This window comes from Gigantopelta aegis, chromosome 7 (assembly GCF_016097555.1).
Source record: "Gigantopelta aegis isolate Gae_Host chromosome 7, Gae_host_genome, whole genome shotgun sequence".
NCBI classification, from domain to species: Eukaryota; Metazoa; Mollusca; class Gastropoda; order Neomphalida; family Peltospiridae; genus Gigantopelta; species Gigantopelta aegis.
Genome location: NC_054705.1, coordinates 35,257,354 through 35,276,347, shown reverse-complemented (window position 1 = coordinate 35,276,347; position 18,994 = coordinate 35,257,354). Strand labels below are relative to the sequence as shown.

The following is an 18,994-nucleotide window of genomic DNA, read 5'->3' as shown; positions in this document are numbered from 1 at the left end:
ATACGACTGAAAAAAAATTAACAGATAAAAGTTTGTTTTGTTTTACGACCCCACTAGAGCACATTGATTTATCAGCTATTGGATGTCAAATATTTGGTAATTCTGAATTAGTCTTAGAGAGGAAAATCTGCTAAAAAAACCCAAATCATTTAGTAGCAAGGAATATTTTATGTGTATCATTTCACAGACGGGACAGCACATACCACTGCCTTTGAAATACCAGTCTTGAAACTATTTATGCTATCAGTCAGCGTATTTTATTTGAACTCTTTACTTTTACGCATGAACTCTTTGTTGTTAGGGGCGGGGTTTATCTTAGTAGTCTGAGTGCTCGCAGGATCGAACCACCTCGGGGGATCCATTCAAATGATTGGGGGGTTTTCTCGTTCCAACCAGTGCGCAACAACTGGTCAAAGGCCGTGGTATATGCTTTCCTGTCTGTGGGGAAAGTGCATATAAAAGATCCCTTGCTGCATTAGGAAAAAATGTAGCAGGTTTCCTCTGATAACTACTGGCCTGATGATTAATCAATCAGTGTGCTCTAGTGGTGTCGTTAAACACAACGAACGTCTTTGTTGTTATGTTGAGACTTCTTCTGATGACGTCAGAAATATAGAGACAAAACACCGAACATAATTTTTGTAGTTTTGACAAAGTCATAATCTTGATTGCTATCAATAATGAATATTAAAAGTTTATATTGATGCCAGAGCGGACCTAGGATTTTCGAAGGGGTGGTGGGATGGGAAATGGGATGGGGGCGGGGGGGGGGGGGCAAGAGTTCTAAAATATGACCTCTTGAGCCTCGGGTCAGTGGAAGCTTATTTCATATCCCACGAGATACGAAATGTCGGGAAATTATAATTATTTAGAAAGAAAAGGAATTGCTGTTATTCAAGCATGGTCACATATTACACTCTTACAACCAAATACGCCGCTATTGACCAATCAATAAATCAACCATTCAACAAGTGCTTACATCGACCGAAGGTTCAAGCACATTTGTCCTAGGCATACCACACAAATTTCCCGGAGGATGAATCAAACGCGGGGGAGGGGGGGGGGGGGGTGGGGTGTTGAGGTATAAAGCTATGGAATTCACAATTTTAACTGGGAGAAAAACAGTGTTGGGATATATATATATATATATATATATATATATATATATATATATATATATATATATATATATATATATGGCCAACTTTCTATATATCACGATATATATATATATACATGGCCAACTTTCTGCTGTCACGACTTCTACGACTGCCTGACTCGCACTTCTCGTCGTATAACCCATTAGTCGTTAATCCCAGCGTAACCCGTCGTAAGTCTAGAGTTAGGAGATATTACAAAACAACCGTCGAGTTGACCTACTTTGTGCTGGCAGTTGGCAGTCTGATCCAAGCATAAGATTTTTGGACTATTTTTTCAGCGAACGTCCGTGGAAGAACAACACCTCTTTCGTGAGTCGGTTCAGCACGCGTCGACGTGATCGGTCGGGCACGAACAATTCTCAGCGAGACGGCACCTTCAGCAGCAGCATCAACTCTCCCATGATTCCTCGCCATCTGAACCGGAAGTTCAATGGCCAACCTCAGGATGATGATGTCCCGGACGCTCTAAGTAGGTCAGTGCTAGAAAGAGACATGAATATTCATATTAATTGTAATTATTTGTATAATGACGTATACATGTATTATATATAAGTTGTACAGGGGCCTAATTTACTAAACTTTCGCAACTTTGCGATATCGCAATGCAATGCTAAAAGACTTACAAAGAAGATGCTTTGTTGTCTAGCAGAGCCTAAGATAGCTTTGTGAATTAGGCCCCAGAAGGTTTGTAATATGATTGTATCATTATTTATTTGTTTAAAGGGACATTCCTGAGTTTGCTGCATTGTAAGATGTTTCAAACTAATAAAATAGTTCTACGAATAAACTTACATATTAAATATATTTTCTTGTTTAGAATATCAGTGTCTGTATATTCAATGCGTTTCTGGTGGTCTTAATATTTGTAAGAAGCCTAAACTGGATTTTGTCTTCAAATAATTTCGTACGTACGAAAAAATATATTTTAGGAAATAAATTGAAATTTAACATAGTACAAATATTAGAACGATCAGAAACATGTTTAATATACAGCCACTAATATTTTATACAGAACAATATATTTGATATGTAATTACAATCGTTAAAAAGTCTCTGTTAGTCGATAACATCTTACAAATTGCAGCAAACTCAGGAATGTCCCTTTAAATATTATAAATGTGTATTTGTCGATATTATTATTAACATGAACAGATACAGACATATTTTAGGGAGGTAGTAACAACTTTAAGAAAGCACACATGTAGTATTCGAAAGTACATTCACATATATTATATACTTGAGGGTAAAAGTTGCGGTGTACCAGATAAAATGGTCTCAAACCAGCTTTAAAATCTGCAAATGATTGAAATTTCTGAATTGCGTTAATCAACCTTCCTTATGAAAATCATATAAAAATGTTTACGAATGGCTACGTAAATAATTTCTTGCAACAGATTTGACACCCTCCCCCCCCCCCCTTCATTACTGTTAAATATCTACTTTGTGCAATGCATGCACATGAACCTTTTTTCTGTGAATATATAAATATTAAAGGCATACTGTCATAGATTTAAGGACCTTATTTCTCTAAAATGAATAATAAATCAAAACTGCATTCATTTTTACAGACCATATCTAGCTATTGCATCACCATGATGGAGTGAAATCCATGTCAACCCCCTTAGCAGTGTTAGTTTTTGAATTATGGACCATTGCCATAATTCAATTATTTTGACAAAATATCATTAATAAGTGGAGTATGGTGGTTACGTAGATGGTTGAATAAAGTATATTTAGGGTCAAATGAAATATATATATTTTCAGGTAATACTTTGCTAGGCCATGTAATGGGTCAGTGGTCTGTGACAATATGCCTTTAAATTGTGAGTAAATGGGCAGTTCTCCACAATTAACAGACAGCAAACCAAGATGTTACATCATTCCCACTAAAAACAATGTTTCTATTGGGGAAGATTTCAAATTTGGCGGAGGGTGTGTACCCAGCACCCACTTTGAGTTCCGCTCCTGGTAAGCATCACCAACTGTATGAAACCACTGTGGATAACTTTAAAATATACTGAGACTACGGATGTTTATGAAAAACCTACAAACCATATACTAAGTTTTAAAATAATTGTATTGTTTTTAACCTCAGTTATTGAATGTATGTCATATTGCGTTGCCATATACTACTCTTGGTGGCTATTGAATATAATTACAAATCATAGTGTTTTGGTGTATGAGTTTCGTGTGGCATAATCTACTTTTGGACTTAAGCAAACGAGCAAATCCTCAAATTCGAGTTTAAAAAAAAGATAGAGATATTCGGGCAAAATGAGTTTTCTTAAAACCTTTTGACCATGTATTTCCATTATTCTACCACAATATTAGTAGTAAACCATGTTGATATGGGTAGTGATTCATTTTCAACCCTATATAGTCGTTTGACAGTAATGCTAATATGAAAACAAATACTGTTATTCAGATTCGGGCATTTTCGTTTATATTAATTCAGGCAAACATCTGTCTGCCCCCCCCCCCCCCCCCCATCCCTCCCCCGTACAAAATGGGAGCCTGTACGCCTATGTTTTCAGAGTAGGATGATTATCAGTGGCTGTCCACAAAATCCATTGGGGCGGGGGGGGGGGGGGGGGGCAGTGACATGAGATGGAATGCAAAGGGAACTTTGGAGGAGGTTTGGAGGTGGATCGTAAAAAAATAAAATGAAAATTAATATATAATAAAATTGTAACTATCGCAAAATGTAGGGGCCCGGGCCCCTCTCCCCCCCCCCCCCCCCCCCCTTGGATCCGCCTCTGATTATGGATATTTTAATGTAATATAATAATTAGTAATAATGTGTATAGAGCTACGAATTCAACTGCTGCATTTATGTATGCATGCGTTTGTGAGCCAATTGTTTTTTTTTTTTGTTCTGCCATTATACAACATGATGATTATTAAGAAATAAACCAAGTTGTATCTTAAGTAATTCAACACATTAAATTAAAATTTTGTAACAATGAATCTGATTGGATCTTTCATAACATTTGCTTTTGTAAAACCACTGTTTTGCAGGAAGTCAGAATACATCATATCTTATATCAATGTTCGGACAGTGATTCATGAGTGCATGGCAAAATAAGTGTCTCAATGTCCATTGAGCTCTGCCTTTACACGGTTTAGATTTGTCTAACTAGTACTGAGAGTGGCAGTCATCCTTCAGACAAAATAGAATAAGGCAGTGAAGAGGCATGGTCTTGGGACATCGCAGTTCTCCTAATGGCAAAAATACCCCAACGTAACATTGATTCATGGAAGCTGTCATGTTGTTGTGAAAACATCATTTGGACTCTTATCTTGTACAGAAATACCAATTTGAAAATGCCATTGATTTGTGTGTGTGTGTGTGTGTGTGTGTGTGTGTGTGTGTGTGTGTGTGTGTGTGTGTCATTCAGATTTGGAACACAACAGTGCATGTTTTGTACGATTGCTCCGCCAGGGTTACTAGACGTTCTAATGTATTAGGCTTGTAGAAACGATATTTGAATTGGGGGTGGGAGTTGCGGAGGTGGGGGTGGAGGTGGGGTTGCTCAATCTCTAGTTGAGGGAGCACAAGCCAGATTTTAAACTTTTTTATATACCAAAACAAAATGTATATTTTCGTCCACTTAAGAGTTACACCCACTTGTAACCTAAAGTGTCGACTTCTGTAATGGTTATTCTTATTAAAATAAAATAATCTTTTCAAAAAAAACTAAAAAACTTAAAAACACAGCTAAAATTTCATAACCTCTTTGTGTCGTCAAAAAGAGAGAGAGAAAGATTTCCAACAATCAAACTACCGATATAGTATGTACGTCGTCTAATCAGAAACATCAATAATAGGTTTATCACCTACATTTTGAGACATTAACGTCGACAGCAGAGAGGGGTGGGGGGGGGGGGGTGGGGGGGGGGGGGGTGCAGGAAGCATTATCCCCAAGTTTTAAAAATTGTACATTGCTTCCCAAATTGAAAAGCGAATTAATATATGTCCCATTGCAACCCCCATCCCCATTCACACCCACCCACCCTCCATCCCAATTGTTGGTATCGTCCGACGCCTATTACAGTGTTCTATATAATATATTATTTTACTTATTGTGACATATTGTTCATATTCAATGATGCTGATCGTTGTTTTACTTTCATTTTCATTTTCTCCTTCATTTCCTGCTGCATCTAAAGCATTATTTATATAACTCGTTCATCAAACACGCTAAGCCGTGATGGTTGCACAAGTATTATGTTAAATTATCGTCGCTGTTTCTCATTGGTTGGATTATGAATGCTGTTAATATTATGTTTATTAAGGGGCCGTTCATAGTTATCAACATTTTAACAAGCGAACGAAGCGTACACCCTTCTCTTGTCGCTATATCCTTCTAAAAGCGTACACAAAAATAGTTGTTGTTTTTTTCAAACATATTTTTATGGACACCTTTATCTTGTCCCCATATCCTTTAAAAGCGACTGTGTACACAAAAATAGTGTGTGTGTGGGGGGGGGGGGGGGGGGGGGTGGATTCAGTGATATTTTTATAGACACCTTTCTCTTGTCCCTATATCCTTCAAAAACGTACACAGAAATAGTTATGGGGTTTTCAGGGATATTTTTGTGGACACCTTTCTCATGTCCCTATATCCTTCTAAAAACGTACACAAAAATAGTTGGTGGTGGCGGTGGTGGGGTTCAAGGGTATTTTATGGACACCTTTCTCTTCTCCCTATATCCTTCTAAAAGCGTACACCATTTTTTAATATAAATTTCAGGGATATTTTTATGGACGTTTTTTATCGGTTATAAAGCGTACCCTCTCCCTCACAACGCACGCTTTGTCCGCTCATTAAAATGTTACTAATTAATGAACGGTCCCTGACGTATGGTTGAATTTCGTCAAACGTAAATTTTGTTCTTGTTTCTCCCGCCTGCCATAGTCTTGTGAACCGCACATGGTAAGTCTTCCCTAGCAACTGCTTATTTCCGGTTTGCTTATACCGTGTCCTCATTCGATTGCGCATGCGTGTATGCTTGCTTGTTTGTTTGTTTTTCATGCTTTAGTCTTACTGCATGAGACGGTCTACGTAAGTTATTGATTCTATATGTACTTTGTACTGTTTAACCATTTTGTATGTGTCATATATCGCAAGAACAACAACAAAAAATTAATTGAAGGGACGATCCTATACTAGAAAAAGGTGGGTGGACCTGCAAAAATTAAAATCAAGGAACCGTGATAGAGGATTCCCTCGCAGCAGGAAAATTATTGCACTTGTTTATTTTTAAAAAATAAAAAAAAGTTAGCGCTTTTTCTTTGTCTTTGTTTATGCGCTATATATATAATATTTAAATCACTTCTTTAGCCTTAACACACTTGATATTTGATTTTTTTTTCTCTTTGCAACCCTTGACTACAATAGAATAACTATATATTGGGCATAGTCTGGTGGCTACCACGTATAACCAATTTCTGGTGGCGATTACAGTAGATATAGTTTATGAAACAATAATTTATATTTAAGTTTTAAGGCTTATATAAACTGGATGCGGCGTATGCGTGCGGTCTGGCTAAAAACAAAATCGAAATATATTATTTCTAGCGAGAGAGTCTAGACTGGGTGTGTGCGGTGCGTGCGTCTGTAAAAGGCATGCCGCCAGCCGCAATAAAATAATCGTATATGCACAAACGCAAGCCGCATACGCATCAGAGGATAAAGTTGGACCGACCGCACGCACGCACCGCATCCAGTCTCTATCAGCCTTCAGTCAGTAGATCTCAAATTTACTCTGTTGTAAAGTGCAATTTAAAACTGATTCAACTAAAATAGGATATGACTGGTAACCATGGAAACATGTTTTAACATCTGACCAAAAGGGCGTGACGTCTAAGTTACCTGTGTGACGCTGGCCTCAGAGGTTAAGCCATCGGTATTCAAAGCTGGTAGATACTGGGATCGCATCCCGTTACTGACTCCCACCCACCAATGGCGAGTTCTAGCGGCTCATTGGGGGGAGGGTGTCCTAAGGGGGGAAATACCGACTCCTTACTTACTAACCATTATCCTCCTGTCCTGGAGAAATGGCCCTTATAACGGATGTATGTCCAAGAAAGCGTGCGTGGATATAAACACGAAAATAAATTGAAATGGATGTTGCCTGTTCCTTTTCTGATTATATACATACATATATATGCATACATACTATATATATATATATATATATATATATATATATATATATATATTTCAAATTTGCATACATCTACATGAGTTAAAACACGTCATATCATGTTTACATTATGTTTGTTTTTTTAAATATGTATTTCTTATTAGTATTGTATTAGGTCTAGCCCATTCCTTGTAGCCTTAACTTTACATAGAACTGTAATGTTTGAATGTCAACTATAATAGTTTATATGACCTTGACCTAGTCAGTAGAACTGAAGTTAGTCTATTTTAATGTTAGGACTGTATTAAACCAATTCTAGTATGTCTAGTATAGATAGTATATATCAGTTAGATCTACATACATACATACATGCATACATACCTACATACCTATATACATACATACATACATACATACATACATACATACATACATACATATATACTTACATACATACATCCACCCATCCATCCATCCATCCATCCATCCGTCCATACATACATACATACGTGCGTGCGTGCGTGCGTACCTACATACATATATAGATACATACATACATAGCCACATATATACATAGATACATACATACATACATACATACATACATACAGATACAGTTATTATAAATATGTATATAGTCTTGATATATATGGTCTAAATTTAGATAGTGACGTCATGATTAAAATTCTTCCAAGAACTCATCAGACGATCCTCTGAATTATATGATAATAATTATTATAAGGTATGATAATTATACATTATTTTACTTCGAAGGATAGTATGGTTCTGTTTTTAAATACTATTAGCTTGAAGCCTTCTGTTTCATAGGCATAGATTTCATATACATTTCAGTGACAAGTGATCCATATTTGTAGTAAACATTTCAATTTAAAAATGGTGTCTGTATGGAGTATAGATTTCAACAACAAATAATGCATATTGAGTATACAATTCATTACAAGAGGTGCATATATGGAGGATGGTCAATTAAATATACTATTGAGAACGTAGATATAGATAAAGATACGAGCTGATTTTACGAAACGAGTGTCAGGATATGTGTATTGTCCCGAGCGAGAGCGAGAGTAATGCATGAATCCTGACACGAGTTTTGTAAAAGTCAGTACGATTCACACGCGAGTGTAATAATTTCTGTATTATCCATATTATTATTGTTGTTGTTTTTATGAATAACAAGGGCAGTCTCAAAATGCTTTAAACCACAACTAGACGGAGACGACGAAATGACGTTATATTTTACATGAAAAGTGTGTGCTAAGACTGGGGAAGCAACGTCATTACCCTAGTTAGAAGCAAATGGGCCGCTTTCAGAACTAAAGCATACAGGTTTATACATATGGAGTTTCTGGTGGTCCAAAAACAAAATAGAAAAAGGGTCCGCTTGGTTCATATTCGAACCCCCTCCCCCAGGCCCAGATCACGCTACGCCCCTGAGAATGTTAAATATTATACCGAGTATGTATAGTTGCATAAAATATTTTGTTAAAATCAATGGCACGTTATCTGAAACTTTTATGTGCGAAAATGTGGTAAGACAAGGAGAATGTATTTCCCCTTTTTTGTTTGCAATGCATATTAACGACTTAGAAAAAACTTATTATTAAGGGGATTGATATTGTGATGTTCAGACTATTTTTGTTATTGTATGCAGATTTTATAATTGGCAAATAGTAAGGGCGACTTACAGTTATGCTTAACCGAAACCGTTACTTGTCATTGGTACAAGCATTTTTTTTTAAATATGAAAAATGAATTTCGTGGTATTGGAAGCACCAAGATGACCAAAAACACTTCGGATGTACGAAAGTGGATAATCTAAACAATAAAATCTTAGTAATGTTTTATTTCACTTTTCAAAAACGGCTGTGAAAATACACCATATTGTTTAAGACCTAGGTTTTGTCACTTTACAGTCAAAGTCTGTTTTGTTTAACAACACCACTAGAGCACAGTGATTAATTAATCATCGGCTATTGGATGTCAAACATTTGATAAATCTGACACGAAGTCATCAGAGAAAACCCGCTAATTTTCCCCCCAATGCAGCAAGGGATCTTTTATATGCACCATCCCACAGACGGCTTTTGACCAGTTGTGTTGTACACTGGTTGGAACGAGAAAAAAAACCCAATCAGGTGAATGGATCCACCGAGGTGGTTCGATCCTGTGATACAAGCATCGCAGGCGAACGCTCAACCAGCTGGGCTAACTTTCACCCCCAGTCTAAACAAAAACGGTGGCGTCGTGGTTAGGCTATTGGTCTACAAGCTGGTAGGTACTGGGTTCGGATCCCAGTCGAGGCATGGGATTTTTAATCCAGATACCGACTACAAACCCTGAGTGAGTGCTCCGCAAGGCTCAGTGGGTAGGTGTAAACCACTTGCACCGACCAGTGATCCATAACTGGTTCAACAAAGGCCATGGTTTGTGCTATCCTGCCTGTGGGAAGCGCAAATAAAAGTTAGTTAGTTTTGTTTAACGACACCACTAGAGCACATTGATTTATTAATCATCGACTATTGCTGCTAATCGGAAGGAGTAGCCCATGTAGTGGCGACAGCGGGTTTCCTCTCAAAATCTGTGCGGTCCTTAACCGTATGTCTGACGCCATATAACCGTAAATAAAATGTGTTGAGTGCGTCGTTAAATAAACCATTTCTTTCTTTCAATCAAAAACTGCTCTAATGTTGCAACATACGCCGTAGTGTTTTTAAACCTGGGTCTGTTATTTTAAATACCACCGTTATCTTGTTTTGTTTTGTCTTGATTTCTGTTTTATTTCTCTTTGACGTAAACTGAGAAAGAGTAAATAATGTTTGGAATTAGTTTCATTTTCCCTTTTCTCAAAGGAACCATTTAAAAAAACAGTCAATAAAAAGAAGAAGGAAAAATGCATGTTTGTTTTCTGTCTTATGTTACCGTACCGTTATCTTGACTTCTTAATGTATCTCTAACATTTCTTGTAATCTTTTTTCTTTTCGTCTATGTCGGTAATAAACGAATCATAAAAATAAAAAATTGGCTATGGCTAGATTCCAAGACAAGATTTTGTTTCACATTTACCATATGTTCCGTGACTAATAGTGATTGATATAATTGGTAACAAAAGTCTACGAGATTTGTGATTCGAGAACATTGAAATTTGGATGTACCTATATATATCATGTCTGATGGATACAAGCTTGGTGGAAAAATATAAGGGATCACAGAAGTTAGTTAGTTTTGTTTAGCGACACCACTAGAGCACATTGATTTAATAATCATCGACTATTGGATCTCAAACATTAGAAAGAAAACTCGTTACATTTTTCCCATTAATAGCTCTGGTTCTGGCTCTCCGGTTCTCTCTCTCTCTCTCTCTCTCTCTCTCTCTCTCTCTCTCTCTCTCTCTCTCTCTCTCTCTCTCTCTCTCTCTCTCTCTCTCTCTCTCTCTCTCTCTCTCTCTCTCTCTCTTGTTCCAGCCAGTGCACCACGACTGGTATATCAAAGACCATGGTATGTGCTATCTTGTCTGTGGGATGGTGCATATAAACGATCCCTTGCTACTAATGGAAAATATGTAGCGTGTTTCCTCTCTAAGACTATATGTTAAAATTACTCAAACATTTGACATCCAATAAATGATGATTAATAAATCAATGTGCTCTAGTGGTTTCGTCAAACAACACAAACTTTAGATATGGTACTGAAAGTGTTAATGGCAAATTCGTAATCGTCATATTTTTTACGACTTCTAGATTAACAATATATTATAATCAGTTGTCTTAGGAAAAAGACCGCCATTTAAGTAGCTGCTATGTGGTATCACAATTTTGTACCCCTATGTTCCTTTATGAACACATTCGAATATTTCGCTAACCAACCATTACCCTATGACTAAGTTGTCAAACCCAGTGGTATGTTCTGTATTGTACTGGTGTATGGGGCGGGACGTAGCCCAGTGGTAAAGAGCTCGCCTGATGTATGGTCGTTCTAGGATCGATCCCCGTCGGTAGGCCCAATGGGCTATTTCTCGTTCCAGCCAGTGCACCACAACTGGTATCCTGTAACTGCTTACTTCCGACTGGTATCCTGTAAAAATACATAACTTTTAATTAATAATACTAGTTTCTAGACATGAATCTTATTTGTTTGACTGATTTTCTCCGCAGGAGTCACCTCAGCCTAGCCACCGGTCTACCCGACCAAAGATCAGTCGATCAGCTTCCTGTCCGGAAAGAAAATTCCATGACTTCCATTTCAAAAGAGTCAGAAGGTTCGTGAACCAATAAGCATTCAGTTTATCACTAGCTAATTTGCATATTCATGCTTCCGGAATGATCTTTGTAATGCACGCTGCATTATCTAAAGCACCACATCGTTGTTTTTATATAATAGATGATAGATATTTTTCAAGAAAAAAAAGGTGATATTTGTGAAAGTCAGATTAATTAATATTCACTGCAACGCCATTTGGACACTGGAATTGTTTTTCATATTGAAATTTAAGTCATTGTATTTGTGTTTCGGGGTATTGGCACAGTCAGGATTTATATTGGGGAAAAACGTACATAGGGGGGTGAGGGCAACCATACTGAGTATAAGTATAGTGTTATGGGACAACAGGAAAATAAATGATAAAATAAAATAAATTGATGGGATAAAAGGAGGTGTGATTGGAGTGTATGCCCACCCACCCCCTGCCCCGCACCCCGGCTATGCCATTGTTTCTTTTTTAGTAAACCAATTTGTTTTTAAAAAATTTTGGTTTGTTTTATATTTTTGAGGGTTGATACCTGTTACAGGAGTTTTTTAGACTGGTTTTCTTCTGTGTTCACAGACGAGCCGGACCTGTCTCCACGCTACCAGCAGTTGACAGATGTCCACAAATGCGCCATCAGGTCACTGCGCAAGATCCGGTATTTCGTGGCGCGCCGGAAGTTCCGCGAAGCTCTGCGGCCCTATGACGTGAAAGACGTCATAGAACAGTACTCCGCGGGTCACGTGGACATGCTGGGGAGGGTGAAGAACTTGCAGTGCAGGTAGACAAGATTTTTTTTTTTTTACATGACAAGATATTTATTCAGTTATTGAGGCCGCATGAACAAGATAACTATTTTTAAAAGAAATGAATCGTGCGCTACTTGTGTACAAACTACAATACATATTCAATTTTTTTTAATTTTTTTTTTTTTTTTTTTTTTTTTTTTAAAGGCTATTCCTTTAATACAGGGGCCTGACGTAGCCCAGTGGTAAAGCGTTCGCTTGATGCGCGGTCGGTCTGGGATCGATCCCCGTCGGTGGACCCATTGGACTATTTCTCGTTCCAACCAGTGCTCCACAACTGGTGTAACAAAGGCCGTTGTATGTACTATCCTGTCTGTGGGATGGTGCATATAAAAGATCCTTTGCACTAATCGAAAAGAGTAGCCCATGAAGTGGCGACAACGGGTTTTCTCTCTCAATACCTGTGTGGTCCTTAACCATATGTCCGACGCCATATAACTGTAAATAAAATGTGTTGAGTGCGTCGTTAAATAAAACATTTCCTTCCTTCCTTTAATACACTTTATATTTTGGGTGGAAATCGATATTGTTTTTTGGTTTTTTTAAAGATTTACTATAAAATATTCCGCTATGAATAGCAGGTACGTGCCACTGTTTATACTTATTTTCGTGCTTATTCAGTCCCCTACAGGTCCAAACGAAGGGACTATAGGTTTCTTTGCTGGCCGTCCGTCCATCTGTCTGTCTGTATGGATGTATGTCTGTCCCACATAGTTTTCCGGACTTCATTTCTCTCATGCAGGCTGGTAGGTACTGGGTTCGGATCCCAGTCGAGGCATGGGATTTTTAATCCAGATACCGACTCCAAACCCTGAGTGAGTGCTCCGCAAGGCTCAATGGGTAGGTGTAAACCACTTGCACCGACCAGTGATCCATAACTGGTTCAACAAAGGCCATGGTTTGTGCTATCCTGCCTGTGGGAATCGCAAATAAAAGATCCCTTGCTGCTAATCGGAAAGAGTAGCCCATGTAGTGGCGACAGCGGGTTTCCTCTCAAAATCAGTGTGGTCCTTAACCATATGTCTGACCGTAAATAAAATGTGTTGAGTGCGTCGTTAAATAAAACATTTCTTTCTTTCTTTCATTTCTCTCAATAGCTCATAATAATGAGCTGCAATTTTGTATATTAAAGTTAATTATGTACTGTTGCAGATAAACCTTGACGTTCAAGGCGAGTTAATTATGTACCGTTGCAGATAAACCTTGACGTTCAAGGCGAGTTAATTATGTACCGTTGCAGATAAACCTTGACGTTCAAGGCGAGTTAATTATGTACCGTTGCAGATAAACCTTGACGTTCAAGGCGAGTTAATTATGTACTGTTGCAAATAAACCTTGACGTTCAAGGCGAGTTAATTATGTACCGTTGCAGATAAACCTTGACGTTCAAGGCGAGTTACCGATTACTGATAGGGTTATGGTCCTTGGACATTTCTTGGGCCCCGTGTGGGACCTGTTTCGCGTTTTCGTACATTCGAAATCCGGACGTAATATCCTGTTTTGGGCCACTACAAACATTAGGTCGAGAACAAAACACCTTGGGCCGAATTTACAAAGCCTGTTTATGACTTACACGCGTGTATCTACACAGTGAAACCCCTCTAAACCGGACACCCTCGGGACCAAGTAAAAAGTCTGGTTCTAAGAGGTATCCGGTTTAGAGAGGTTCTCTTCTGTACACACATTTAAAAAGGGGCCGTTAAAAACGTCTGATTTTGAGGGGAATTCCGGTTTACAGAGGGTCCGGTTTTGAGAGGTACATACATTTACAATGCTTAAACACCTGCGTTTAAGCAAAACAGGATTCGTAAATTTGGCCCCTTGTTTATATTGATACTTATATTCTAAATATGTTTTTTGAAATATGAAACTCAGGACAGTCCCTTTAACTCTACAGATAAAACTGAGACAGAACAACGCCTATATACATGTAGAAGGGGGGAGGGGGGGGGGGGGAGGGAGGATACATGTATAAATACCATAGTTAAATAATTGCAGAACTTGTTTTAAAACTTTTAAGAGATGCTGTTAAGGGCATCCTGTATTCGCCATTCTCATGGAAAAAAAAACTCTCCAAGACGATGTTGCCACCCATAAATCAAGGTGAGGAACAACACTCGCAATGGGCAATGCAATATGGTGTCTTTTTTTTTCTTTGGTGTCATAAGCAGTGGCGGATCCAGAAAATCAATTTATGTGTGTGTGTGTGGGGGGGGGGGGGGGGGGGGGCAAATGACATGTGGTCGAAGGCCACAAACGTTCCCGATGGGATTCCTTGGATTGTCCAACGTCAAAAAAAAAAAAATTAAATAAAAAATATAACTGTCGCAAATGTTTTGGGGTGCCAGAGCCCCTTACACCCCCCCCCCCTCCCCCCTTAGATCTGCCACTGATAAGAATAGTAATTAGTACCTACATGTTTCTTGTTTCCATTTTTAGACTTGACCAGATACTGGGGAAGGCTGGATCTAAAAACAAAGACGTTTACGAGTCCAAACAAAGTTTGGCTTCCAGGATAGTTAAGGTTGAAAGATCGGTAAGTTCTATCAAATATTATACCATCGTAGGTAATAGGGGGCCGGACGTAGCCCAGTGGTAAAGAGCTCGTTTGATGCGCGGCCGGTCTGAGATCGATCCCCGTCGGTGGGCCCATTGGGATATTTCTTGTTCCAGCCAGTGCACCACGACTGGCACATTAAAGGCCGTAGTATGTATTCTCCTGTCTGTGGGATGGTGCATATAAAAGATCCCTTGCTACTAATGCAAAAATGTAGCCGGTTTCCTCTCTAAGACTATATGTCAAAATTACCAACTGTTTGACTGTGCTCTAGTGGTGTCGTTAAACAAAACAAACTTTATATCGCTTGTCTGAAGAGCATGGGTCCACGACTGGTACATCAAAGGTCGTGGTATGTGATGTCCTGTGTAGTAAACTGCATATAAAAGATCCCTTGCTACTAATGGAAAAATGTAGCGGGTTTCCTCTCTAAGACTATGTGTCAGAATTACCAAATGTTTGACATCCAATAGCTGATGATTACTAGTAATCAATGTACTCTAGTGATGTTCTTAAACAAAACGGTGGGGGGGGGGGGGGAGGTATTGTTTTTAATACACTTTTATTAATCATGAACACTGACATTTACTCATTCCGAGATCACATTTGAAATTTCTATGTTGGGAAATAACATGTTGTAAATGTACAAAGACAAGAAGAAAAAAACTACAAAAAAAGCCACATAATGCCTGAAGCGAAAACCTTGGTTTCAGGCAGAAATGAAAGAGTCGTAAAAGGATCAAATACTCGTAATCTCTTTGCACGCTTTTGTGCAAACACGAGGCGAGACGTAGCCCAGTGGTAAAGTGCTCGCTTAGTGCGCGGTCGATTTGGGATCGATTCCCGTCGGTGGGCCCATTGGGCTATTTCTCGCTCCAGCCAGTGCACCACGACTGGTACATCAAAGGCCGTGGTATGTGCTATCCTGTCTGTGGGATGGTGCATATAAAATATCCCTTGCTGCTAATCGAAAAGAGTAGCCCATGAAGTGGCGACAGCGGGTTTCCTTCCTCAATATCTGCGTGGTCCTTAACCATATGTTTGACGCCATATAACCGTAAATAAAATGTGTTGAGTGCGTCGTTAAAAAAAAAAGAAAAAAAAAGAGATTTAGCTCAGTAGTCAGATCGCTTGCGTTGGGCTATTTCTCGCTCTAACCAGTGCACCACGACTGGTACATCAAAGGCCGTGATAAGTGTTGTCATGTCTATGGGATGGTACATATAAATGATCCCTTGCTACTCAAGGAAAAATGTAGCCAGTTTCCTCTCTATGACGTTATGTCTAAATTACCAAATGTTTGACATCCAATAGCCGCTGATTAATAAACCAGTGTGCTATAGTGTTGTCGTTAAACAACACAAACTTTATATCGCTTGTCTGAAGAGCATAGGTCACAGCACCGAGCCTCTTGGGTGGACCTACTGGTTTTCTCTCCCGTATCAACCAGTGCTACACGACTGGTACATCAACGGTCGTGGTATGTGATGTCCTGTCTGTAGTAAACTGCATATAAAAGATCCCTTGCTACTAATGGAAAAATGTAGCGGGTTTCCTCTCTAAGACTATATGTCAGAATTACCAAATGTTTGACATCCAGTAGTTGATGATTAATTAATCAATGTGCTGTAGTGATGTCCTTAAACAAAACAGGTTTTTTTATTGTTTTAATACACTTTTATTGATCATGAAGACTGACATTAACTCGTTTCGAGATCTCGTTCCAGCCAGTGCACCACGACTGGTACATCAAAGGCCGTGGTATGTACTACCCTGGCTGTGGGATGGTGCATATAAAAGATCCCTTGCTGCTAATCGAAAAGAGTAGCCCATGAAGTGGCGACAGTGGGTTTCCTCTCTCAATATCTGTGTAGTTCTTAACCATATGTCTGACGCCATATAACCGTAAATAAAATGTGTGGAGTGCGTCGTTAAATAAAACATTTCCTTCATTCCTGTATAGTAATGCGATGTTGTAAGTATTGTATGAGAATATAATACTACACCGGTCTCGGTGGCGTCGTGGTTTGGCCATCGGTCTACAGGCTGGTAGGTACTGGGTTCGGATCCCAGTCGAGGCATGGAATTTTTAATCCAGATACCGACTCCATACCCTGAGTGAGTGCTCCAGCAAATCTCAATGGGTAGGTGTAAACCACTTGCACCGACCATTGATCCATAACTGGTTCAACAAAGGCCATGGTTTGTGTTATCCTGCCTGTGGGAAGCGCAAATAAAGATCCCTGGCTGCTAATCGGAAAGAGTAGCCCATGTAGTGGCGACAGCGGGTTTCCTCTCAAAATATGTGTGGTCCATAACCATATGTCTGACGCCATATAACCGCAAATAAAATGTGTCGAGTGCGTCGTTAAACAAAACATTTCTTTCTTTCTTTATAATACTACATTGCATTGTCAAGATGTTTCGCTTTTCAATCCTCTTGGTCAGTGATTGAGCTGATGTCTTTAAACAAAACAGAGGGGCTTTTTTATTGTATTTAATACATTTTTATTGATTATGAACACTGGCATTTACGCGTTCCGAGATTACATTTGAAATTTCTATGTTGGGAAATAACATGTTGTAAATGTAGAAAGACAAGAAGAAAAAAACTACAAAAAAACCCACATAATGCCTGAAGCGAAAACCTTGGTTTCAGGCCGAAATGAAAGAGTCGTAAGAGGATCAAAAACTCATAATCTCTTTATACTCTTTACTGTAAGACAGGGTTGATCCCAGTTAGTAGAGCGCTCGCTTGACGTCTGATGGGCCACAGGATCGATCCCCCTCTATGGGCTCGGTTTTATTATCGTCCCAACGGGTTTCCCGCGATTGGTATATCAAAGTCCGTGGTATGTACTGTTCTGTCTATGCAAAAGTGCATATAAAAATGTCTTACTGATTTATCGGTACGAGTAGCCAATGTGGCGGCAGCTGGTTTTTTACTCATTCTCCAAGCTCGAGACAAAGAGTGACTCGTTCCGGCAGCGGGTTTCCTCTTTATATCTAGGCTTGAAATAATGCCCCCATCACACCAAACTAGTTCTAACTACGTTCTTGAAAATGTTGCCGAACGGGCTCAAACTGTGTGCAAACGGAGTGGACGTAGTAGCAACATTTTACGGTCTTTTTACGAACTTCATGGATGGGCTAGGACGGAAGGGTGCTCCAGAACTTCGAGCCTGCTCAAAATTATTTGGCCGCCATCCCGTTCTGCAATTAGACGGAGTGACAACGTACTTAAAACGAGATGGACGTACTACAAACGGAAATGCCGTACTTCGATCCTACTAGGGACGTGTTACGACGTGGTGCAGTCGGGCATCAATTGCAGTACATGTGCACACCGACCGGGTCCGTTTGTAGCTCGTTCATCCCGTTCGCAGACAGACCCAACTCCACCGCAGTACGTCCTTAGCCAGTCGTTATTTCGTGCAAATACGTTCAAAACAAAATAAAAATGTTCTGAAGGAGTTGGCAACACGTTTCTGCACGGTTCTAAAAGTTCGCAGTAGGTTCTCATTAAGTTCTACTCGTTTTGAGTTCTTTTGTGTAGTTCTCACGCAGTTCTTACTACGTCCACCCCGTCTGCAGTACGATAGGACAAGGTAGGGTATAAATACGTCCGTTTCCTCACTGGTTCATCATTTGGGCTCGAGATTTCTGGCAGTGCACATCTGTTCCTGACTTGAAGATTTTCAAGTTTTTTGCCCAGAACCTTGGATATCTTTGCAGCCCTTAACATGTTGAATGTTGGTTTCATGTCATTTTTGTTGGAAGCAGAGCAAGTGTACAATGAGATGGTAGAGCAAGAAAGAAGAAGCAGAAGACCAAGAACCTGTTGGGTGAGGAAGTGGCTGAAACCTGAGAGGAGAATAGCCGTGGGTCATTATCATCAGCTGATGAAGGAGCTCCGCCTGGATGATCAAGAGTCCTTCTACAACTTCGTGAGAATCACCCCACCCATGTTTGACGAATTTCTTGAACGCATCACCCCCTTCATAGAAAAAGAAGACACCAACTACAGAAAGGCTCTGGAACCAAGGATGAAGCTTGCCAT

General features: G+C 39.3%; 1 protein-coding gene across 1 annotated transcript in view; it reads left to right on the top strand.

Annotated features, from left to right (window-relative positions):
• Positions 1 to 18,994, top strand: part of LOC121378044 (potassium voltage-gated channel subfamily KQT member 1-like) — a 199,338-nt gene that overhangs the window by 174,601 nt on the left and 5,743 nt on the right. The window contains exons 7-10 of the mRNA XM_041506141.1: positions 1,439 to 1,629; positions 11,446 to 11,586; positions 12,151 to 12,352; positions 14,817 to 14,913. Coding sequence (XP_041362075.1) covers positions 1,439 to 1,629; positions 11,446 to 11,586; positions 12,151 to 12,352; positions 14,817 to 14,913 — 631 coding nt within the window. The remainder of the gene's footprint in view (positions 1 to 1,438; positions 1,630 to 11,445; positions 11,587 to 12,150; positions 12,353 to 14,816; positions 14,914 to 18,994) is intronic.